Source organism: Notechis scutatus, chromosome 3 (assembly GCF_049901735.1).
Source record: "Notechis scutatus isolate UNSWTSFEM ecotype Mainland chromosome 3, rNotScu1.2, whole genome shotgun sequence".
In the NCBI taxonomy this organism is placed as follows: Eukaryota; Metazoa; Chordata; class Lepidosauria; order Squamata; family Elapidae; genus Notechis; species Notechis scutatus.
The window spans coordinates 126,589,246-126,615,469 of NC_142011.1; the positions used below are offsets into that span (position 1 = coordinate 126,589,246).

General features: G+C 37.0%; 1 protein-coding gene across 1 annotated transcript in view; it reads left to right on the plus strand.

Annotated features, from left to right (window-relative positions):
* Positions 1 to 26,224, plus strand: part of ANKH (ANKH inorganic pyrophosphate transport regulator) — a 106,584-nt gene that overhangs the window by 66,850 nt on the left and 13,510 nt on the right. The window contains exons 2-8 of the mRNA XM_026673428.2: positions 3,666 to 3,882; positions 8,706 to 8,824; positions 9,611 to 9,694; positions 12,086 to 12,256; positions 13,480 to 13,614; positions 22,150 to 22,242; positions 24,045 to 24,140. Of these exons, the coding sequence (XP_026529213.1) occupies positions 3,666 to 3,882; positions 8,706 to 8,824; positions 9,611 to 9,694; positions 12,086 to 12,256; positions 13,480 to 13,614; positions 22,150 to 22,242; positions 24,045 to 24,140 (915 nt within the window). The remainder of the gene's footprint in view (positions 1 to 3,665; positions 3,883 to 8,705; positions 8,825 to 9,610; positions 9,695 to 12,085; positions 12,257 to 13,479; positions 13,615 to 22,149; positions 22,243 to 24,044; positions 24,141 to 26,224) is intronic.

The following is a 26,224-nucleotide window of genomic DNA, read 5'->3' on the forward strand; positions in this document are numbered from 1 at the left end:
ATCTACTTCAACTTGTTTACAGATAGTGGTTAGATAATGATTTTATCTGATTGCTTTTAACAGCTGAGGAACAAGATGAGATTCTATATTGCTAATGGGTATATATTATGTACTGGAAGTCATAAAACCTTATTGTAGATGCCAACCCATTACAATTTTAAATTGGTCTTAGGACTGTTAAGGATGACATCTATCTAATTAATTTCTAAGGAAATAGAAAACAAAACACATGCATTGATATCTCACTTTTCCCCAAAAGTACAATTGGAACTAATTATATTAAACTACATACATACATACATCTGTAAATTAGTAAAAGTCAGTTTCCTTATTGCAAGAATACTTTATCCATGTGTAGCAAAGAGTAAGAATTACTAAGATTTCTTCAGGTATTGTTTTGGTTTTCATAACTCTTTGTTATTTGTGATTGAAGTATGGGATCTAAATTATCTTGCAATATCTGTATTTGAGTAAAATGTCTATTAATCATAAGGGTTGTTTTCTTGCTTTCATGAAGTTTGTTTTTTTCGGAAGACTCCAAAATTTGTTCAAAGAGGAATAATCTTTTCCCAAAGTGAGACCTGTGTTGGGCACATAAATAAATATTTAGTCAGGGATCTGAACAGCTATGGAATGACATGAATCATTCAAGTTTAATCTGGATAAGGTTGAGGAACTAACCCAGCTTTCCAATGTTTGGGGAAAAACTTATTTTCTAGAGACTATGCTAGTGAACATTTGACATTTTTGATTTATTAGCTCTTTCTCTTTGGCTTTAAAAAAGGAGATGCTGAACCGGTCAGTCAAAACATTTGGTTTTGTCTGGAGGTAGTTAATTAAACTCAGCAACCAACATTCGGGTTAGGTTTATTTTAATATCCACCCACTGGAGAACCAACCTTTGCATTGCATCATTACAGTGTCAGACCTTCCATAATTTCTCCAGTGAACTATTCCTTAGTGGAAAAACTGAGCTGAGACATTATCTCATGCTGAACGGTTAGCAAAAACCTACAAGAAGTACACAGCCACACAAGGTCAGGGTGCCATATAGCTCTACAATGTGATTCCTGGCCAATTTTATAATTGTTATAAATCAAGCACAAAAATTTCTATTTTTTATTTATCCTTCCAGGTACTAAAATTATATCCTGCTCAGTTTCTGATGTTTATATGTACAAATGTCCTCTCGATTGACATGCTTTATATTTTAGCATTTAATAATTGTTCTCGGTGAAGATCGAGGTTCTATTTAGCTGCTGTGGTTAATTTACATTCTGAAATTATAGTTGCTATGAATTTGTGTATTTGTTTAAGCTTGTGTGCTATCACCAAATTTTGTAGCAGTGAGTTTCAGAAGTTTTAATTTTGTGCTAAGTTGAAAAAGTGCTTATTCTACATGACTCAAATCTTCTGAAGCAAATTGAATTATACAAATTTGTGTGGCTTAATGTACCTTAAGTTGGGGAGGAGAATTATATACTTCATAATTTACTCTCACCTTCCCCTTTAAGTACTTTTCATCCCTAAATGCCCCAGAAAACATCAAGTAATAATCTTCCATTCATTTGGAAATACATTTTTGCTAAAGGTTTGCTCTTTCAAACTAATGTTTTGAAGCTCAGGGCAGCGAGAGGTGAAAGGAACACTTTCTACATGAAGGCTTCTGCGGTCATTGTAGAGTCACAGCCAAATTAACACTTGCTATTTTCTTCCATTGCATCATGGGTTCCCCACCTCTTTACCATGCTACAGTATGACTTTTTTCTTGCAGCTGTTGGCAAAATACTATGTAAAGAGTCAGTCATTTTCTCTGGGTGCTTTGATGCTCTAAATCCTATTCTTAAATCATTCTTTTATCTGGGCAATCAGAGAGCAAGAGTATTATGTCAGATGAATAGTGTCAGGCTGCCAGCTTGCTAATAATAAATTCACTTTCTTTCTATGCACTTTGACAACTGAATCATATTTATGGAAGGATAGAAAAGACTGTACTACTCAAATGTAGATACAGTATATACGGATGTATAAAGGAACATCAAGAGAATTTTAGAACACGGAACAGGGAAATGGTCTTTAAATCTTTTTATCTTAAAAGTCAGACAACCAGAAATTCAGCACACAAATAGAAAATAGAAGGAAGATAAATGCTGTTCTGTAAATGCAGTGATTTTGTTTAAAAGCAAGCAAGCCAGGAAAAAAAATGGTTATATGTGGGTAGAAACAAACAATGCACTTGTGAATAAAAGGATACTGAATGGTTTATATTTTATTAACATCATGTAGTGCATGTAATGGAATAAAGCAATATTAATGTATTTTCATTATTGAAACTCGGGGGAACTAGTACACAAAATAAGTTTGCTTAATATACAGTATATGCTTAATATATAAAGTTTAGTTGGTGTACGTTCATTTTTCGTGAACATTTTAGAGTGGGAAACATTTAACCTATTTCTATGAATAGGTTAGTTTTCCTCACTTTGAATGTTGAGATATACTTCCTTTTGGAGGGAAGGGGGAAATCAAATTAACTGACCACTTTCTTGAGATAAGCTATATTAACATTTTCTGAAAGTCTAATTATGCTGTATCTCTTCTCTTCATTGATTCAGGGAGGTGTTTAGCTTACCTGAAGTGCGTTTCCAAATATTACCTTGTTTTGCATGGTTAAAGAATGGGGCAAAACTGACTTGACAAATAGATGGCTGATGCATTTTATGACCTGTCTTGCCATGTTAAGCGAATGATTACAGTTGTTAAGTTAGTAACATGCTTATTAAGTGAATCTGGATTCACCATTGATTTTACTTGCCAGAAGGTCGTAAAAGGTGATCACATGATCCCAGGACACTGTAATCATCATAAATATGAACCAGTTCCAAACATCTGAATTTATCACATGACCAAGGAGATGCTGCAATGGTTATAAATATGAAAAACGATCATGTCGCTTTTTCAGTGTTGTATCTTTGAACGGTAACTAAATAAACTGTTGTAAGTAAAAGACTATCTGTATTTACATCAAGGTCATATCTCTTAGTGTCTACATATATAACTGTTTAATTTCAGAAATTAAAACAGTGCAAACCAAGCATAGCATTAGGTATAGAGTACAATATACAAGGATACTTCTAGGTTCATAGTTCATAAAACATATGTTCATATGTATCAATTGTTGTATTATTTCCTCTTTAATGCATGGTTTATACTTTTAATTGACAGTTTTATCAGGCCTTGGGTGTTATCATGTAATGTATTTGACCTACCTGCCAAAGCAAAGCTTCTAAGATCTCATGTGAGAACTTTGAAATTTCATGTTTCCATGTGACATTTTGCCAAAGTCACATGACTGAATTTTATGGTTGTATCTTTTTGGAGCAACAGGTGCTATGCTACCTATGGACTCCATATTGCTGACTTCTGTGGTAACAAAACAGGAGAATTACAAATTGAAGATAGTGATATTTGGGCTCATTTTTTAAATTTCATGAATAAAGAAATAGAAATGCACAAAAATATTATGTGACAAGTCCCTTTTCTGAGTGACATAAAATAATGTATGGGTTATTTTTACTTTATTTCATTTAAAATTAGTAATCATGTTTAGTAACATTTTGCACATGTTAATGTGTCTTCCTTTCTATTTTCTTGTGTCTGTTTAGGCCTTGAATAGGGGTATTGCAGCTGTTAAGGAAGATGCTGTGGAAATGCTAGCTAGCTATGGCTTGGCATACTCCCTCATGAAGTTTTTCACAGGACCGATGAGTGATTTCAAAAATGTGGGTCTCGTTTTTGTCAACAGTAAGAGAGACAGAACCAAAGCAGTTTTGTGTATGGTTGTAGCTGGGGCTGTGGCTGCAGTGTTTCATACCTTGATAGGTAAGTTTGCTTCATAGTTTTTATTGAAATAGCACTTCTGCTCAAATGATTGGCTGACATATAACTTCTTTTTGTTCATCCAGTTTCCTTAGGCATTTGTCCATTATAATTTTGCCATTATAACTTCACTCCCTTACTCTCCAAATTTTGATCAAAGCCAGGTCTCTTAGCAGAAGGCCTCCTCACGTTGTCACAAAAAACAAAATATATCTTATTTGGGTTCCAAGTTTGTTCCTATCCCTTATTTTGGACCAATTATTTAAACAAGATTGAAGTAGAAGAAGAAAAACTTAGTGATATTTTGGCATAGATTAAGCACTAACTAAAATTCTTGCAACAATGGTTTTTTCTATCTCCACAGTCTACTGTAATCTTCATTTTGTAATAATAGTTTATGTATGGGTAGAGGGAAATCAGAAGAGATTCAGATGGAATGCATAAAAACTGACATTGAACAATTGAAATGAAGGGGCTCCAGTATCCAACATTGAATACTGCTAAGTATCACAGAGGAAAGAATGAAGTACTGTTCTCTTTTGCACACATTGTGCAATAGCATTTATTCATTTGAAACCATTTAGAGTCCCTATTAAGGTAAGACAAAACCTCAAGGTCACTTACAGGTTTAAGAAATTAAAAACAAAATTAACTAAAGCATCAACAATTGAACATAAAAGATAAAATCGAGCATCTGTTCTATATGAGTGATAACATTTTTAACCATGTCATGTATCTCCTCAGATTATAGTAGTGTGACAAGATTAACTGATGAAGTATTGAGGTGGTGTGCCACGTTTGATGTGGTAGCTTTCATCATGCTAGTATGAGATCATTGTTTTTTCAAAACTGTAAATGTCAACAGTTGGTTAGAGGATGTAATCGGAATCATGTGAGGATATTTGTCAGTATAAATTCAGTCCCTTGATAAGATCTTTGAAAGCAACTAATATTTTGAATATTGAAAGTGGGGAAAATTGGTCCACTGGAATCAATGTAATTTTCTGACTTAGCCCTAAATCTCTTTTGGTTTCATAGGTATGTTTCTTAGAAGAATAACAAAATGCTTTTAAGAACAGTAATAGCTTAGAGCAGGAGTCCCCAATCCCCAGAACTGGTCTGTGGCCTGTTAGGAACGAGACTGCACAGCTGGAGGTGTGGTACCAAGTGAGCAAAACCTAAAGTATCCCCCACCTGCTCTTTTGTGGAAAATTGTCTTCCACAAAACCAGTCCCTGGTGCCAAAAATGTTGGGTACTGCTGGCTTTAGAGGATAACAGCTTTTTGAAAAACTGCAGTTATACAGCTTATCCACTAAATCAGCAGCCCCCTAACCTTTCTGGCTCCACAGATCAGCAGCTGTGGGTTTTGTTTTTTTTCCACATGTACAGTCTAGATACCAAGTAGCTGCAAAGCTTCACACCCCCTGTGTGGCCTAGTTCCCAATAAGTCAGGGATTGGGGTCCCATTCACTAAATCTTATGTATATATTTCAATCCTGTTTCGATACTATAAAATATTTTCCTCAGCTCCCAAAAGGACAATTAGGGAGCTAAGATATGACAATACCATCTTTCAGCAACTCTGTTAGACAAGATGGATGAGAAGACACAGGGAGAAGACTGAATGAGCTGAGTAAAAATAAGTGTAGGCACATCAGCTGACTAGCATCCTGAATCAGGAGTGAAGAATGAACAGTTATGGAAAGTTATAGTGATGACTCATTCTGAGACAATTGATGACAAAACAAGACACAGGGGTGGTACTAAAGAAGATTCCAAGCAATAAAAGTCCAGTATCCAGTATCTTATCATGAGTAAATAAGTCGCCTAGGAACCAAAATAGTTTATTTTGATTTATCTGGTAGCAGATAAAGCAATTGGCTTAAATAAGATGCTTGTGTATCATTGGTACAGTGTTTCTAAATAATTACCTGTGATAATATTTTATTTGTTTTTAATCAAGAGCCTTTATAGTATAGTGGGTCGCCAACCGGTGGGCCGCGGCCCACTGGTGGGCCATGGAAAATTTTTGGTGGGCCGCAGAAGAAATGGCCCCCAAAAGCAATTAATCTGAGCCATGCAGTTCTTGCGCCTCCCGGCTCTCCGAGGGACCCCAGAATCAGGCCCCTGAGATGCACACGCCAACCAGCTCCTACACCCGGCACCGGTGGCAACAGCAGTCCCCTTCCCCAGCACCCGCTGTCAGCTCTTCCCCATCAAAGCCTCGGAAACGCAGGCAAAGCTGCCACAGTGGTAGCATCCTGAGTTGCCTTAGCATGCTTGGTTAGTTAAGAATCGCCCTACCCAGAGAAGGAAGTGGTGCTGGAGGAGGAGGAGGCAGTAGTGTAGTGGAGAAGCAAGCAACTCAGGGCGCTACCGCTGTGGCAGCTTTGCCTGCATTTCCGAGGCTTCGATGTTGGGAGAGGCAGCAAGGACTGGGAAAGGGGAGAGCTGTGTACGGCTCGGTCTCCCTTTCCTTTTTTGCCTACATGTGGGCGGGGGGGAGGAAAGAGAGAGAGCCGGGAGCAATTCAAAGCTAGAAAACTAATGGGGAGAGCTGACAGCGGGTGCTGGGGGAAGGGACTGTTGTTGCTGCCACCGCCATGTGTGGGAGCGTGCATCTCAGGGACCTGAGCCGGGAGGCACAGGAACTGCAAGTGGGAGCGTTTGATGATTTCGAAGAACTCCTGGAACACGGTAGATTGGCGTTTTGTAGGTCTCAGTGAAAGAGTGAGCTTTGTTTCATCTCCTTTCCTCCCCTGGTAATGCGAGAGACGCTTTCTCTCTCCCCCCCACCCCCAAATAACCACTGGCTGTGGCTGGGTTTGTCAGCGAAGTGCTAAAGTGAGCAAAGTGCCCCCAGGGACACCTTTCCTTGCCTGTCTCCAGGTGACGCTGGAAGAGCCCCCCCCCCCAGCTTTTCCTCGGCTGCAGATCTGAGCCTCTCAGTTCTCCACCCGGGATCTGAAAGGAGCTCCCACTTTCTCCCCCTCCCCTCCCCAATTAATCACCAAGAGCAGCAGTCCTTCTGCAGGCAGATGCCTGCTGAGAAGCCCCTGGAGTGGCAGCCAAGGGGCGCTGCCCCCCAAGGAGAGCAAAGCCCCCTTTCTGCCTCTACTTCTCCCAGCGGCAGTTGCCCCGAGGCTCCTCAGCTCTCTCTCTCTCTCTCTCACACACACACACACACACACACATCCCGCCTGCTCTTCTGTCTCTTTGGAAGGTGCAAGGTGGGGGGGAGGCTTCCAGCCTGGAACATTTTATTTTGTTATCATTAAGCATTTACATTTTTGTTATAATTAAACAAGTAAGTGTGTGTGTGTGTAGTGTGTATCATGTATGCGTGCGTGTGTGTGTCCGTGTGTGTGTCCGTGTCCGTGTGTGTGTGTCCGTGTCCGTGTGTGTCCGTGTGTGTGTGTGTGTGTGTGTGTGTGTGTGTGTGTATATATATATATATATATATATATATATATATATATATATATATATATATATTATAAGTTTTCGCGGGTACTTACATGTATGGTATTCAGCTTTGTTCGGGTATTTTCCCACGTCATTGTAGTTGTGCTTTTAAAGTTGTAGCAACATTTCGGCAGAATCTCATCTGCCATCATCAGGCTTCTGTATTGTGTTCGTCTGTGAGTATATATATATATATATATTATATTTAACATAAAAAATTATATTAAATATATTAGCTTTTTTAAAAAATTGTATTAGTGGTCCTCGGGATTTAAAAGTATCAGTTTGGTGGTCCCTGAGATCCAAAAAGTTGGCGACCCCTGGTATAATGCACAACTGTACCAAAGAAAGGAGCATAAAACTCTTTAACTCTCATTTTCCTTCAATCTTTTGCAATTACTGGAAGAAAAACTTTTGCTCCCTTATGTTTTTTGGGGGAGGGGTGGCCTATAGTAATTGACTTTACCAACCTACTAAGCAGGGGTGGGATTCTACCAGTTCGGACTGGTTCTGTAGAACCAGTTGTTATGATTCTGTGTAGTTCGGAGAACCAGCAAATCGTGTCCCTGGCTGGCCCCTCCCCTCCCTGCCCAGTCAGTCCTTATCACACATGTGCAACATTGCGCGCATACCCAACATGGCTGACTGCGTTTTTCCCTGCCCAGTCACTCCTTAAGGTATTTCTTTTTTTCCCCTCCTGACGATCAGCTGTTCCTATGATCAGCTGTGCCAGGATTCCCCTAGCTGTCTTAATGCTTGCCCAGGAGGCTTCCCTGAGGCCCAGGAAGACAAAAAATGGATCGTGGGGGAGATACTTCTTTGCCCCTTCCAGGCTCCATTTTTTTTTCCTTCCTGGGCCCCAGGGAAGCTTCCTGCAAGCAAAAATGCCCCCCCCCCTGGAGGCTTCCCTGAGGACCAGAAGGCCCCAAAATGGAGCATGGGGGGGTGCTACCCCTCCAGGCTCCATTTTTTCCCTTCCTGAGCTCCAGGGCAGCCTTCTGGGACCAAAAACGCCCCCCCCCAGGAGGCTTCCCTAAGGCCCAGAAGGCTCAAAAAATGGGGGGGGGGGTGTTGCTGCAAAAAAAAGAAGCCACACCCATCTAGTCACATGGCCATGCCCACCTAGCCACGCCCACCTAACCACACCCACAGAACCGGTTGTTAAAAAGTTTGAATCCCAACCCGCTACTAAGCAATGAGATTATGTCCATTAAAACTGTCAGTGTCCCCGGTGGAAAAGTACTCTGTTGTTGTTTTTTTCATTTTAAAATACCAAACTGTAGAATATAACTGCTATTGCTACTTATTATTGTTACTCAGTAGTATTCCCATTACTACTATTATTGTTATTATTCTACAGCATACAGTGATCTGGGATACTACATCATTAACAAGTTGCATCATGTGGACGATTCTGTGGGAAGTAAAACACGCAAGGCCTTCCTTTATCTTGCAGCTTTTCCTTTCATGGATGCCATGGTGAGTCTCCAAAAGAAATTGCTGTTCTTGCTCTTGGAGGTCTTTTAAAATAGATGGTGGACACTTTTAATGGACATTCTGCTTTAACAGACGCTGTTTACATTAAACAGCCCAGACAGTTGAGGGTTTAATTGTGATTTTCAGAACTATCTACAGTTACTCTGGTTACATTGTTTGTAATTCAACAAATGTTCCACTCTCCCAGTCAGTTTAAAGAGTTAGCTTATATCCCAAACAGTAATCAAGCAATTATACATAACTTTATACTAATGCTTAAAATGTGCCTGTATCCATAGTTCATTTTGTAATCGACTTATTTGTATGCTTGTGAAATTGTCACATTCTTTCCCACATAATGATGATGTGTCACTTTAATAATTCCTGACTAGTGATCATGCTAGGGAGGATGGAAATTGTAATCAAGCACCTGGAGTTCAAGGCTAAACAACGTTTAATATTATATAAGATCAATGGAAATGAAAGTATGATTATGTACAAGTGTTATAATCTGGAAACATGTTGCTCATGTGAAAAGATGAATAAAATTTAAAAAATATAAAAAAATGGATAAAAAAAGGGCTAAACAACATTAATCTGCTAGAAAGCATTTCCCCATCTTAATGCACAATAGAATGAGATTCACACCTTTGTGAGCAGATAAAGAAATGATGGCTTTTAATGTTTATTCCAGAACCATTTCACCAAATGTTGTGGTTGTGCAATCTGTATTCATTTTACTGGTATTCTAGAACTAAGAGTCATGCCATTTTTCTTCCTTTTTGTCAGGCTTGGACACATGCAGGCATTCTTCTGAAGCACAAATACAGCTTTCTGGTTGGATGTGCTTCCATTTCAGATGTCATTGCTCAGGTAAGAATTTGTTCAACTTACAATTGGCTCCTCCCAACTAGTTGGGAAGTGTCCAGTTAAGATGAATGCCATTTCCATGCTTGTAAAAGTCTTTGTTAATTTATATGTTTGAACATGCATGAATTGATGCTGAAGATTCTGGGCTGCCAGTTCCTGGACACTGGCAATAAGAAGCTAATATTGAAATAAAATCACTTCTGACCCTTAAGGGTGGTCTGTGTCTTCCTCAATCTCAGGTCCTCTACCAGAGGCCTGGGAGTTTGCGGGTTCTGCGTAGGAACTTAGCTGTTCCTTGCATTGCACTCATCTGGGCAGAGAGTTCAGATATCTTCCTGAGATTTATCAGAGCCACTCTCCCAGCTTAGGAGTCATAGACCTGAGTGCTTCTATCATGAATTTTGGCCTTTACTTCTCCAGTTCCTCCTTTGGGACTTGGGACTTCTCCAGTTTCTCATAATCCTTCTTCCTGATGTTGCTGTCACTGGGCACTGCTACATCTATCCAAAGACTACATACACACACACACATTCATACATACACACACGCACAAATAATGTTATTGATCTCTATGTTTATCATCAGCATGTACTATTATACTATAATGTTATAATTACAGTTTTGTTACCTAGCTCTTTTTTGTTTGTGTCATAATAGCTATTAATGACTCATCTAACTGTTAGATGGTGCTAAAATGGATGCCGTTAAATATACTTTTCATTGTATTTAAACTAATACTATAATTGAGCCTTTTTTTTCCCTGCTATTTTCTCAGACTAATCACACAATAATTTTTGGATCGGAAAGGCAACCCAGAGAGATTTTCTCTGTTAGTTTTCAATCACATCATTGTTTTGCAGAAAAAACCTTCAAGTTACCACATCCTGAATATCATTACCTCAAAATTTCTGTTTTAACAATTGATCTTTAGTGCACTTCATTTTTGTTTCTTTGCCCAACACTACAATTTAACAGGTTTTCTTAGCAGGTTAAGAAAGATCTTAACATGATCTTTCAGCTCAATTGATGTTTTCAGTACATACTAAATATATAAAACTAAGTGGATAGGAATGTAACAGTATATTTACTTAAATATTCCATTAAATCGTAATCACTCTCATTAAAGACATTAATTCAGTAATTCACTAATTAGCCCACATGGATGTTATTCTTTTCTTTCTCTGGAGATATGCGGAATGTAACAAGATTCACATGCATTAGCTGTGCATTGTAATGTTTTCTCAATAGAATCATCCAAACTTACTTTATTGGTTATATTTATTTGAAGAGTTGCTTTTTGCAATTAAAATAACTACTAAATATAAAGAGTATGCCATTAGATGGAAAGGAAAGGGACATTGATTATTCTAGTCCCATTCTTTAGCTTTTAAACACAGTTGCTAAAACTACTGTGGAGACAATTAACTCTAGTTTTCATCCATGTTATAATTATTTGTATAATATGTTATATTTTAGTTCCCTGAAAATCCTGTGAAATCCTGTCCAATTATTGGTTGATCTTATTTCACCAGTACCATATTTTTTCCATCATATTTTTTGTATGAAAAATATTCCATATTTTTTCAGGATTTTTTTTTTAAAACCATCAATTATTTAAAATGTAGGTAATCCTCCACTTACGTCTACAGTTGAGGCCAGAATTTTCTTTGCTAAGCAAGGCAGTTGTTAAGTTAGTTGTGCCCCCAATTTAACAATCTTTTTTGCCATGGTTGTTAAACAATTCACTGCAGTTGTTAAGTGAATCACACAGTCTTTAAGAGAACCCAGCTTCCCCCATTGACTTTGCTTGGTAGAAACCATTGGAAGGTCGCAAATGTCGATCGCATAATCCTGGGACACTGTAATTGTCGTAAATACATGCCAGTATTTAATTCAAGCACTTGAATTTTGATCACATAATTGTGGGGATACTGCAACAGTTGTAAGCACAAGGGTCATTCTTTTTGCCATTTTTTTTCAATGCCATTACCTGTAATTTCAAATTCATTTCTCCAAGTGTGTCTATACCTACAGCTTCTTGATAAAAATGTCGGCCATATATTCTATAATTAAAATAATTAAAATATTGATTCCTTTGAGTACAATTGAGAATCTGATTTTCAACTACATTCTATATAATAAAAAGCAATTTCTCACATTAATGTGGGTATGCAGGTAATAGAAATCAATCATTAAATTCTGTTCTTTGTTATTTCTTGTAAAGGTGAAAAACCAATATATACCATCTGAAATTTGGGAGGATATATTCCTGAACAATAATGAAGACATATCTCATGTTTGGAAAATGATGTCCCAAGAGACTTAGCCTTCTGACTGTCTTAGCTGTTTCTAACTAGTCTTCCTCTTCTCTCTCTCTCTTTTTTTTTTTGCTAGGTGGTTTTTGTGGCTATTTTGCTACACAGTCACTTGGAATGCCGAGAGCCCCTCCTCATCCCAATCCTGTCTTTGTATATGGGAGCACTTGTCCGATGTACCACATTATGCCTGGGTTACTACAGAAACATTCACGATACTATTCCTGACCATAGCGGGCCAGAGATGGGAGTAAGTTTGGATACATTAATATATTACCTGTATAATTGCATCCAGTCCATCTATTTATATTATAGGGTTATAGTTCAACATTACAGTACTTGATCTCTGTAATATTATATACATATATATAGTATAAATACAATTTATTTATATGTTGATTTATATATATGTGTGTGTGTGTGTGTATAAAATATATATTACAGAGATCGAGTATTGTAACATACACACACACACACACACACACACACACACATATATATATATATATATATATATATATATATATATATATATATATATATATATATATATATATATCCGAGATCAAGTACTGTAATTTTGATTTTTTTTAAAAAAAAATGAGGAAACTCTTTCTAGTGTTTCCTGTTAGCTATAAAGAATGCTTTTAAAAAGATGTTCCTTAAATTTAATTGATATTTTTCTATTTGATAGATTTGGAAAAGGTAATGAGAAAAATATTCCAGTGTAAAAAATATGTTATATAGTAATAGTTATATAGTAATAACTCAGTTGTATTTTGGAAATTTGCCTAAGAGTTGTTGTTGTTTTTTAGTACAAGACTGCTACAGTTACATACTCATCGCTAGGCAATAAAATATACTGGCTTCAAAGTAACTTACCCTTTTTTAGTTTCAGTAGCATATGTCAGGCTTGGTATATACAATGCTACTTGATCATTCTATATCACTGTTGCTTCTAAATATCTCTAAAACCAAAATATTTCTTGTGGTCCTGTTTCCGATATTTTTTCTCTTATTCTTATTTGTGTCGATACTAAGAAACAAGAGACAATCAGCAGCAAACCAAGGAAATGAGCATAGAACTAACTAAAAGAAATGCAGAACAAATAGTGAGGCGATGAAAGTCATTAATCTTCCAATATGCTTCTTTGCAGAAAAATGTATGAGAAGAACTGTTTTTTTAAAATGTCACACTGCATAATTGTAGCTAAAGTACAATAATTTTAGCAAATTCTTAAATATGGTTTGAACGCCCTAGTACAGTAATACTCCTGTATTTCCATAGGCAATATTTTTAAGAATCTGTAGTTCCTTTTTTATTTATATGCTTAGGAGCTTTTTAATACTATTTCTCACCTCTTTCTTGAAACAGTCTGAGCATTTGTAAAATAATTTCTTTAGCTCCTCTAATGGCTGTGCTCTGACTTTGTGATGATTTAACAACACTGACTTTTCTCATTTTATCTGCAGGGAGATGCTACAATAAAAAAGATGCTAAGTTTCTGGTGGCCTTTGGCATTAATTTTGGCCACTCAAAGAATCAGTAGGCCCATTGTGAACCTCTTTGTATCCCGTGACCTTGGTGGCAGTTCGGCAGCCACAGAGGTATGAGTCCAATTTGCTTTATTTTTTCTAATATTTGTTCCTAATAGCAGGTCTATATTTATTTAGAGAACTTAGGTCTGTTCTTGACAAAAGAACTATGTTTCCTCCCAGTCCTTTAAAAGTGAATCATATCAAGCTGTTGAAGATATATTAACTTTCCATTGGTAGCTTACCCATGCTACTGGTTCTGAGCTATATTGGATTTATTTTCTGCAGTTCCTAGCCAACATGGCTTGACTTGCTTTTCTCGTTTCCAGGATCCCTGAAAGACTTCCCAATCAAAATTGTCATTAAGTCTTCTTTTTTATTTAACTAAGTTTGCCCTCTAGATTTTCTGGATGATTTTTTAAAATAAAGTTTTATATGGGTTTTCACACATACAAAATACAAGTAAAACATCTTTTTTAAAAATAGCATGGTCCCGGGTTGAACTTCTTTATACAGACACAAAACTCAATTTCATGCTCCTTTTTGTGTTCTATTTCATATCTTATACTATTCTACATTTTCTATATAGTTTTTCCCCTCTTTTAATTTTCTCAATTTTATTGTGATTATCTCATCTCAATTCAAATCATTATATTTATACTTTTGTCTGTTCTGTTTCAATTTCATATTATCTTTTCTCATTAAACAAATTTTCTCCTGTAGTTACTAATTGGAGTATGACACCATTATATTTTTTAATTACATCCATTCAATTCTTATTTAAAGTTCAATATATACCTTTAGGTTATGACCTTCAATATAATACATAATACATAACTTCCAATCGAATTCTGCTTGGTACATTCTTATAATACACACTATATTCTTTTTAAAAAAAGGATTATAAATATATGTAATTATAAATCCTCATTCCATTCCAGAATTGTTCTATCATTAATAATCATTAAAATCTGAACATCTTTAACATTTCTTTTCAATTAAATATCATACTTCCTTAAAGACACGTATAATCTCCATAATTAATTTTTCCCTTATTTCTCTTCACATATGTTTTGTAAATCATTAAATATTCATTTTGTTACATTTATTTATTGACAAGCATTGCACTGAATTACGACAGCTATTTTATCAGACATTTTAATCATACATTGTTTCATCTTTTCTAAAATTATTTCTATTTGTAATATAACAATACTATCTTATGTACCTTTGCAGAATCCCTTTTTCCATTAAATTTTCACCCATTATCTCTAAATAGGCCCTGTTTCTCTATATTTTGTTCCTGTCCTTTATGACTTCTTTTCCTTTCTTTCTTCCCTCTCATCTTCTCCCTCCCTTTTTTACCCCCTTGTCTCTCTAGTTCTAATTCTCTCTTCTGCATTTCCCTCTTCTGTTGTTTTCTGATTTTATACTTATTTTTCACTCTATTTTTTTTGGGGGGGGGTTGTTTTTCCTAATCTTAAACTTTCCATTTTCTTTCCCCCCTTTCCTTTTTTTCCCCCACCTAAGATTACTTGTTCATTAAAGATGGCTTCTTCTTTGTCGCAATTTTCTTGTTCTGCAGGCATTTCTTGTTGCTTCTCATAGTTCCAAATCTCCATTTCTAAAAACTGAAATATGAAGCCAAAAGAACCTCTCCCTTCTTGTGCATCTTCTTTGTACTTTTTAAGTTCCATTTTCAGTTCTTCTAAAAGTGGAGCCATTTTTTAAACAGTTTTAAACAACCACCCGATTGATTTTAGTCATTCAAATACAATAACCAAAAATCCAGAGATCATCAAGTAATCCAAATAGTCCCAAGCTGTTTCTTCTTATTTCTTTTTCCACTTTCTCTTCCTGGGGTTTTTGTTGCGATGTTTCAGTTAAAATGTATTTTTTGGAAGTCTTGTTGAGATTTTGCTGTAAGTTCTTTTCTAATTCCAGGCAGTCTCCTCCCTTCCAGATCCTGCCCTTTTATTCTTTTTCTCTCCTTTCCTGTTTTCAAAAGCTTTTGATTATCCAGAAATCTTTATTATCCCTTTGACATTTTATTTTCAGCATTAAATGCCTATTAATGTCAAAGTGGATTTTTTTCCAATTTCTTGCTTAAGTCTCTGAGCTGTCAGTATAGGAAAAGGAGAAAAAAAAACCAAATCTTTTCCCTTTTCTCTCTCCTTCGCAGCTTAAAAATCTTCTTAGGGAACAATGTTATTTTTTTTAATAGTTTCAATTCCAGGGTACCTTATTTGTTGCTTTTGCTGTTTGACCCAGTCAACCAAAACTTTCTCTTCTTATCTTCCTCCTGCACATTCTTTTCCGGTCGAGTTCTTCTTTGTGGTGGCCATTTCTGACCACCGCTACAACTGCCTTCGGGAAAGGGAGTAATGGCCAACGGGGGAGGAGAGATGTGGCTCTCCTCAACCCTGCAGGCAGTCTCCCCCTTCTTCACCACCTCTACGGGGTTGCTTAGCCCCGAAACCAGCTGGCTTGGGGAGCTCTAGCAGCGAGCACGGATCAAAGCCTCGCAGAGATGAGGTCTTGGTCTGTCGCCGAAGAAGCTCAAACCGGAAGTCCAAGTTTTCTGGATGATTTTGACTCAGGAAAATTTCATTTGGCTACTACTTCCTTTTCACTTAATGAAGAGGGATGCAATTTTTCAGATTGAAGGTTATACTTGATCTTTGCAGGTGAGCTATTTTTCCAAAAGCTTGCAACCAAAGAAATAGATGGAGATTAAAAAAAACTACACTGGATTTATTATATGTACCTAAAAGAAAGTTTATGTATTTTTTCCCAAATAATTTCAGTGGAGTATCTTACCTTGACTTATGGCAATATAGGAGCTGCACTTTTTCTGTCTATTCTTCTTTTTTCAGAAGAGATATTAAATTAAGAATCTTCTTACTTGTGGGTGAATACAGTAATTTACATTTATTTAATGTAAATTAAATAAAGTAAATAAATTAATATATAAATATATTGAAATTTAAATTTATTTAAAATTATGAATTGCATGTTTATGGAGATTCTCAGCCATTCCGGTCATGGTTGTCCCAGAGGTGCTTTTTCAAAAGGCAACTGAACTTTCTTTGTTTTTCCTTGGAGACATTTCACTTCTCATCCAAGAAGCTTCTTCAAAAACAAAGCTTCTTCAAAAACAAAATTGGGACTGCTGAAACATATATTTTGTTACATTTTTTAAGAAAATACAATAATAATGTTCTCCTTTTCTCATTAAAAATTGTGATTGGTTACCAGCTTTCAGGGAGCTGTGGGGGTCATGTCCAAGGCTTTTCAGGGAGGGTATCCAGTAATAATCCCAATTCCAACCTTTGAAATTTTCATTGAAATTGTGCTACAGGTAGTTCTTGGTTAATGACCATTCATTCAGCAACTCTTCAACGTTAACATTGGTGCTGAATAAGTGGTGCTTACGACCAGTCCTTGAAGTTCCGTCAACTCTATGGTTACATGATTGCAATTGCAATCTGGGTGCTTGGCAATAGGCTTGCACTTATGACAGTTGTAGCATCCCATGGTCCTGTTATCACAATTTTTGATCTTCCCTGCTGGCTTTTCTATAAGCAAAATCAATGAGGAAGCTGGAAAGGAAGGTCACATAAGTCTACCCCATCTGTGCATCCTCCCCCACACCTTCTGCACTCATGTCACGGACCATAAACACTTTCCCTGGCCATTCACACATCCTTTCCCACCTGGCAGCAGCCATCCCAAGCCACACCACACTCATGTTGTGCCTCCCCATGCTACCCACATATGAGCATCACAGAACTTGTGCAACACCATCCTAGCTACCCACACACCCTCCCCAACAACTTGTGCACATATTTTCCACCCTGCAGGAGCCACCCCAAACCCTGCCACATTCACCCTGCACCACCCAAACTATCTGCACAGCCCCTCCCTTTCCCACCCAACAGCAGCCACTTACCTGCCTACTGACCTGCTTCTGAGACACCTGGGATTTACAATTTGCTATTTGCTTCCTACTTTTGATTTTTGGAAATGGGCATGAAATTGAGAGGAGGTGCTCATTTAACAACAGCAGTGGGGACCGCAAAGGTTGCCATTGCTAAAAGTGCATTCTTGTGACATCATGCTTTATGACCATATCATTTTAGTGACAGAAATCCCAGTCTCCATTGCTGTTGTAATTCGATGGCTACCTGTATAGAATAACTGCTTTTAAAGAACCAGATCTCTCAGTGTTGCAACACATCTTCTGCAAATTAAGGAGCACAGTCTAAGAGAAGACTAATAGTTGTAATCACATCTACTCTGCAAATTAATGACAGCTTGAACATATTTAACCAGATGGCTTCTAGTCTTTGTATGTAAAATGTACTCAATTAAGTAAAATGTACTTTTCCTCTAACGGTAACTGGCTTTCACAAGACCTCTCTCTCCCTCCCTCTCTCTCCCTCTCCCTCCCTCCCTCTCCCTCCTCTCTTTCTCCCTCCCTCTGTCTCCCTCCCTATCTCTCTCCCTGAAAAGTACACTACTTATATTTCCAGTGAAGAATTAAATCCATTATGTGACCCTTCTAGTCATACAGACTAACAAGAAATGACACAATGCTCTGAATCAACCTTGTTTCCTTAGCTGCCAAATTCTGAGACTGTTTACAATGAATGGAACTGCCACCACCACCACTAGCAGTTTACTTCCAAAGACCCTCATATGATGTAACCTCCCCATCATGAGACCCTCACTGATGACTCACACCTGACCCATCACTTACTTGATACATCCACACCTCACCGCCACAAGACCATCACTTGACACACCCACACCTGAAGCCCTTATAAACAGAAGACCACTGATAGTGATACCCCCTGAACTCCACTGAAATGTTACTTAGCCTTGTAATGAAACATTTGGAAAGCAACCCACAAGCTTGGAGAACAAACCGTCACCCTCATCCTATACCTGAGCTACAGATATTCGTCACTAATGCAAATATGGGTACCTGCTTGGTTGCTTAGAATTCTGCTCCACTATGAAGTTACTCATATTTATAAGATTGGTATAAATGTACAACCTTTATTCTAGCATGATATTTAATATAATTGTTTCATGGAAATGAAGACCTTTGAGCTTTTATCTAAGTAACATAAAGAAGTGAAATATAGAACTAAGGTATTCAGCATGTACTTAATTGAACAATTAACTTTTACTGAGCACAAGTTGCGTAATTAATATTTTAAATCACCCATTTGGATATATTTTCCATTGTGAAGGCAAAGAATGCCTTTCAACATTCTCTTGTTGAAATGTGTCTCATCTTGTCAGCTGATAACTGACTTCATTGGTGTCTATTGTTTGTGTGTTCTGTTGCTTTCTGTTTCTGAAAACATCATTGCTAAAAGAGAAAGCACTGGTAGCATTAACAGTTTGGAAAATCCTGGTACACAAGCAGAGTGTTCTGCAAATTTCAGCTTATGGATGCTGCTGGGTCTATTGACAGTTATTTTATTTTTCTTATTTTGGGCCCAATTCAGTTTTAATGTTTCTGAATTTCTAACCACGGTTAGACGATGAGACACATATTTTTGGCTTAGATATTACTTCTTTCTTGCATGCAAAACACCTTTCAAATATTTGAGAAAAATAAAATGACCTGTTAATCCAGAGTATATTTAGGTCCCAGGAATTATGACTGAATATCAGAAAAAGCTCCCATTCATAATGGCAAAAAACAAGTTGAGTGTGCACTTGTTTAGCCAGAGAGGCGATGGATTTCTCTTCACTGGCTGTCTTCCAGCAGAGTTAACAGCTATCAGTTTTTTTTTAGTTTAGACTCCTGTACTGAGCAGAGTTCAACTTGATGTCCCTAAACTGTTCCTTGCAATTCTGTGAAATCCATTTCCCTTTTTCAAATGCAATACTGTAATTGCTTAAATAAGCATGCTCTGTATCACAATATTTATTTACACTCATGAATGTGCTTCCTAGAGAAGTGTGCCACTTCTTTGCATAGAATAATTTAATTGGCAACCCTGCCTTAGAATTTATTTCTGAGCCATAAGATTATATTGCTATTGTTTTCTTAGTGATTTCTCTTCGAACAAACTGAAGAGATTAATAGATTTGTAATAAAAGTTGCCCAGTAAATTTGAAATGGAAGAATAAGATTTTGAACTTCCACCCTGTAATGGACAATACAGAATATTCTTCAAAACAGTTTAAATGTGATTAAGAAAAACCTGTTCAAGTTTCTGACCACATAAGATACGGGTTCTTGATCCTTATACCAAAAGGCCTGTCCACTTTCTTTAAAAAATCTTGAGGCGATCCTAGTTATTGTGTGCATGCTCCTTTACTACTAAAATTTATAAACTGATGTAGTTTAGATATAATCTACAACGTAGCTATATTTGCTTGTGTCGCTAGTCATGATTTCCAAAGCATAATAACATAGACAGTCTTGAGTAGTTAGGTAAGATATATAAATATTGTCCAATCACCAGGGTTAGGATGGTACCAGTTCAGCCTGGTTCTATAGAACCAGTAGCTCTGAAGAGCAGCAGACACCAAACCAGTTTGGGGTCTGCTGCTCTGTTTGGCCTACCCAACCACCCAGGCTCTTGACTGTCCTTTATTTCCTGCTTTTTTGACCTCAGCTACTTTGTGCGGCACAGCTGAGGTTGAAAAAGCAGGAAAGAAGAGGATTTTCAAATGCTGCGCACCCTCGCGCAGCGCTTGTCAGCTGTCTGGGCGGCACAGCTGATGTTTTTAGGAGATGATCTACACACATGCGCAAAATGCACCCTCACCAGGGGTGGGATTCTACCTGCCGGAGAACCATAAAATCGCTCTGGCCTCGCCCCACCCATTCACACCTTACCTTGCATGCACGCCATCAAACTTGCCTGCTAAGTTGCTATTTTTCCTTCCCCCCCCCCCAACCATCAGTTGTTCTGCTGTGCTGGGAGACTTAGATTAGCTAGAAAGCAGGAAATCATCCGATTTCTTGCTTTCTGGCTAATCTAAAAGCAGAGCTGAGCCTGAAGCTTCTATTATTCAGTGCAGACTCAGGTAGCAGATGGCAGAATCACAGATCTCTAAGTGAATCTGTGATTCTGTGAGCAACTCAATCTGCCTGCCTGCTCTGCCTGATTTTGGGTAAAAGTTGCTCTTTTTTTATAAAAAAATCAATATTTACATACATGGTGTGTTGTAAGTTAATTTTGTGAGTTTGCTTGCTGGCAATTTTTTTGTGCCAGACTCAGGTAGCCGATTGCAGAAAGACAGATCTCTGAATGAATCTGTGATTCTGTGAGCAGCTCAATCTGCCTTTGGGTAAAAGTTGCTCTTTTTTATCAAAAAAATTCAATATTTACATAAATATTTATAATATTTACATACAAGCCTTGCCCAGCCAGTCACATGACCACCAAGCCATGCCCAGTCAACAAGCCATGCCCAGCCAGTCACATGACCACCAAGCCACACCCACAAATTAGGCCACACCCACAGAACTGGTTTTTAAGAAATTTGAATCCCACCCCTGCCAATCACTGAATATCTTTTCATTACTGAGTACAACATTCTCAGTGTTTTATGCAGTTCACCCCCTGCTTTCCAGTCTCAGTTGGATCTTTCATTATACAGATGCAGATTAGCATGTGTTTTGTGGTACGTGTTTTGAGAAATTCCATGAAAATACAGGATTACAGAATTAAGGGGGGGAGCCTTGCATTGCATTGGAATAGCACCACAAAAAGATGTCAAAAAATGGAAAATGACATCTGGACCAAATGTGTGGAATGAGCTGGATGTGCACATCTTTTAATCATGTTTGGAAGCCATGTTTCAAGAAACTATTAAGAAGGGATCAGGGGAAAATAATTAGATTTAATTAAAATTAAGTTTAATAATGAGTTTCAGTTTTATGTTTTCTCATGTTTCAGGATGGTTGTGAGAAGTTCAGAGGTTCCCATTGCCATTTTCAGTTAATCATATGTTAGTGTATCACAAATAGACTAAATTAGGTATTATATAGAAACAAAACACTCCATAAATCATAGTTTGGTTTATTTTTACAACAGTTCTGAACAGTATTTCTCCATTAACAACTGTGCCACATTTCACTAGAGAATGGTCATCAAATCAAAAAGGTCTACTGGATGTGGGAAAATGCAGAATGAAACTGGCAAAGTATATATATTTTAAAGTAGTTGCAATTGAGTTAGAATTGTTGCAACATAGAATTTTTCTGCAGCTGAAAGTCATAAACTGAGTTCATACACTATACCATGCTGTGGTCTGCTTTAACTGCTTTTTATTTAAAAAGCCATTTTGTATTAAGCCATAAATCACAGTTTTACAAACAATAATTATGGGATTCACCTACATTAAGTCAACATTAAATTAATATTATGACTTAATTTAATATGCGAATCTAGGTATTCATTTACTTAGTGTCAGTTGTTTGCATCTAGTGTGGTCATGAATCAGGTGCATGCTTGACAGTCTTAAAATACTGCTGATCTAACAATGATAGAAGTGTTTGAATATTAGTTAAAAAGCAAGTTGCCTCGGAAGATCTGATACGTAATCTTCTGTTTTTCCTTCACACTTTAGGCAGTAGCAATTTTGACAGCTACGTATCCAGTGGGACACATGCCATATGGCTGGTTGACAGAGATCCGAGCTGTTTACCCTGCTTTTGACAAGGTGAGCTTGTTTTCTGTGATGAGAGCAAAATCTTAGTTTTCTTTTCAAATTCAGTTTTGCCAAGAGTACTCTGTAAGAAATAGGCTTTGTGAGGAGTGAATTTGCAAAAAAAGAGAAAGAGAACGCAAACAAGTTTCTGTCAGTCTGATTGCTTTTCCTGATACTATCACATACACATCAATTAAGCTCCATATTGCTCAACAGCTCCACCTCTTCCTTATGAAGTGTTTGGAACAGTGACCTCCATGCCCAAAGGTTAATCCTTCGTTTGCTTAAAGAATTGTAAGGTAATTGTTTCTCTGTTATGTCCCTATGTATGAACAAAGGATGGAGCATAAAGATACAATCGAAGAGAAAAAGAGTTTCAGCAATCTGTGTTGGTCAGAGAACGTTCTCTTACACTGTACCCTGTAAAAAGAGCTATTGAGGGTTTTTTATTTGAGTCTCTGACAACTAATAAACTAAGAAAATGATGCACAAAGATGGATAACACCAAAAGTATGGGTGTTTATCCCTCAGCTTCCTTTTATCTATAGCTCCCTTTAAGAATGACATCACTGCTTCAACTGTTCTGGGATGAACATTTTCTTCTGTTTCAGAAGCTCCATCTGTCTGGTTAGATAGAGGGTGGGTTCAGGGAGAGATAAATAGTTTTTTTTTAAATATTTGCATAGTGATATCTGGAATTTCTTTGTGCAGAACAGAACATCAAGTCACTTAGTATGTGTACAGATCATTAGAGTGAATAAAAACCAGATGTTCAGATCTTCATCTTCTGTAGGTTACTTTTATTGCTAATTAGATGTAGGATAAATCAGGGTCCAATGACTTAGTTCATCAAGGAGAATGAGTTGATATTTCTCTATGAAAACAACTGCTGTTATATGGATTGGATTGGACTTAATAGATCTCTAGGAATCTGGAAAATTTTGTCTGAAAATTCAGCAGGTACATTATAAGAAGGCAGACATTCCTACCGTTATAAATAAATAAGAGCTTACTGTATTGTGTGTTCAGCATCTGCAATAGCATCATGCTGCATCAAACTGCAGGGCTGGTTTGGATAAATTCCCATTAAAGAGTAGGGAATTGGTGAAAAGATGGACAAACAGAGGTTAATGATCCCTAACCAATTTGTACAGCAGTGACTGGCATAGGAAAACAACCTCCCGTTTCTTATATATGTTCAGTTTAGAAGTTGCATTCAGTGGCGGTAACCAATCTATAGAGTAAGTCCCACTAAATCATTGTTATCACTTATGCTGCAAGATGTTCGAAGTCACTGTTCTGTGGCTATGTTAATTTATTGAATGGAAGAGCTCCAGCTCAGATTCAGAAGCCTGTCTATATGTAGGATCTTAATTATGAAATACTGCAAATGCACTTCTGTAAGCCTGTGAGATGCAGTTGGTTTTGATTCTGATTAGAAAGAAATAATGTAGGTCTATAGAAAGCAGTTTCACGAGTTTGTGGCTGCTATCTGCAATAAACAAAACTGCAGCTAACTTTTTTTTTTTTTTTTTGCTTCTTCATCATGCAAAAGCAGCAATATGGGTAGTAAAACTCTGGTGATACTTCCAGAAGCAAAGCCTGTTTTCTTGGACACTCTTTCACCGTATTTTTGCCAGTAAAGAATTTCCTTTCTAAAGTTTCCTCAGTTCAAATTTACTCAGCATTAAATTCATCTAAAGGATTGAATAACTACAGATTAGGTTGACAAAATCTGATGATTTGCCCCTGAACGTACTATACATTTGTTCTACTAAGGCTAATTGCACTGGTTTTTCTCCCTTTCACCTTAGAACAATCCCAGCAATAAAATGGTGAATTCCAGCAGTACTGTCACAGGAACCCACATCAAAAAGTTCACTTTTGTCTGCATGGCCCTCTCTTTAACGGTAAGGAATCAACTGTCCTATTACTTCTTTTAAAATTAACCCTATTTTAACCACTCTCCTTCCACATTCTTTACCAGGATATACATGGTTATCTACCCACTCTTCCACCTCTGTTAACCATGCAATATTTTATCCTAATCTTCCAGAACTACTACTAGAAGAATGATCAGGAGACTGGCTGATAGCCATCCTGGCTGGAATTTCTACAACCATTTTTCCAGAACCATTGTCAATGTCTCCATTGACCATAAACACTACATTTTGGAGCATGAGAACCACATGTAGGATCTGTGCTCTTAAGATTGCTGAATAGGCCAGCAACAAATATTTGTTTGATCTTTCAGCTTATCCTTGCACTTCCTATATTTGGCCACTATTTGTGGTTCTTCGTTTTAGACAGTCTGCAGAAAAGCATGCTGCCACTGAGATTATGAATGTGATCTGTTTAGTATATTTGAGAAAGTAAAAAAAAACAGTAAATATATACAAGAGATAACAAAATTGTTGAAAATACTTTTTTTTAGCCAATTGCATTAGATTTCAGATACAATTTTCTTTTTAAATAGATGAAGCCTCTCATATGAAGAATAAAAATCAGTTTGTTTGCCTTTCTCATATTTATAGCAAACTCAATTATTGCATATGGGGAAAGTGATGTTCTAAAATATTGTTTGTGCTATTCCATGTTTTCAGACTGCTAGAGTCTCTTTTGGTTGCCACATTCAGCATTCAGATTTCCAAGAACTGATTACAAAATGAATCATTTATCCTTTTCCGTATATTAGAAAAGCCCATATAGCAAGAAGTTTATTCAAAGTCAAGCTATCTGAGTTTATTATTGTGTGTGTTGATTAGCACAAAAATGAGGATGTTTTCCATCCTAACTTGGAGGTGCTAGGAAATGACCTTGTTTGCAAAGCAGGTGCTTTCTTAGGATGTTGTTCCTTGGAATAGTATTTTTAAATTATAGGTGTGGACATTGGGAACTTGGTGTTAAAATGCTTCTGAATTTGTCTTTTCTCCTTCAAATCAGTCACAAGGCAGTCTTACTGAGAAAAGAACAAATAAATATCAGACAAAAAGAATCTGAATAAAAGAGACCCCTAACATATCTTGGAATATAATTTGCACATTAGTTATGCTTCACTAATTTAACTTTAAAGAATTCAGATGGACTTAAATATTTGTCTCTGAAGTCTTTCAAGCAGGAATGCAATGCAGGCCTCTTGAGTAAATAAAAAAGTGAAAAGAAACTTCATAGTTATGTGGTATTCCTGCATTTTAGTCTCCATCATGGTTATGTTACAGCACAAGATACAGTAACACTCAAAACTTTTGTGAAAAAAGTTATCAGTTGAACTCCATCACTGATCTTCTCATTACCTTTTCTTTCCTTTTCAGCAAGTATGGTTGGCTATATATTGGGGATTGGCTTCTAAAAATAGATGTTCTTTGTGAGTTAGTGCTTATTCTTAATAAAAAAAATCTCATTAATCTTCTTAATTAGACAGGTCCTTCATTTATCCTTGAGTCTCCCAGCTGTTCATTATCTGCCTGAAGCCTTTATGTTCATAATTTAAAATGCTTGTGTAAGAAAACCTTGAATAAGTCACATGCAAATGTGTTGACTTCTACTAAATATTATTACTGAATAATGCTTCCTGTTTTAATGTTTATTTAAGACTGTTTTAATTGTTGATTTTACCGCACACCACCTGGAGTCACATTTATGAGATGGGCAGCTATATAAATTTGATAAATAAATCCTTAACAATATGTGGAATGACAGGTCCTTGATGTACTCTGTGCTTGGTGGTTTTCTTGCAGACATTTCATTACCCAAACTAGGTAACATCATCAACACTCATAAGGGAATAGGGTTTGTTCTCAATTTATATTCTAGTGGTTTGTCCTATCAGCGTTGGTGGGAGTGGCCTTGGTAGATCTTTAGTTTTATTGGTGATTCTATTTATTTTTAGCTTATTTGCATCTATGCTGACCTGGGTGTTGATTGTTAATGGGGAAGTACATTGGGGAGTTGTTTTAGTCATTTTGATCCCTTTTGGAGCACCAAGGACCCCTCA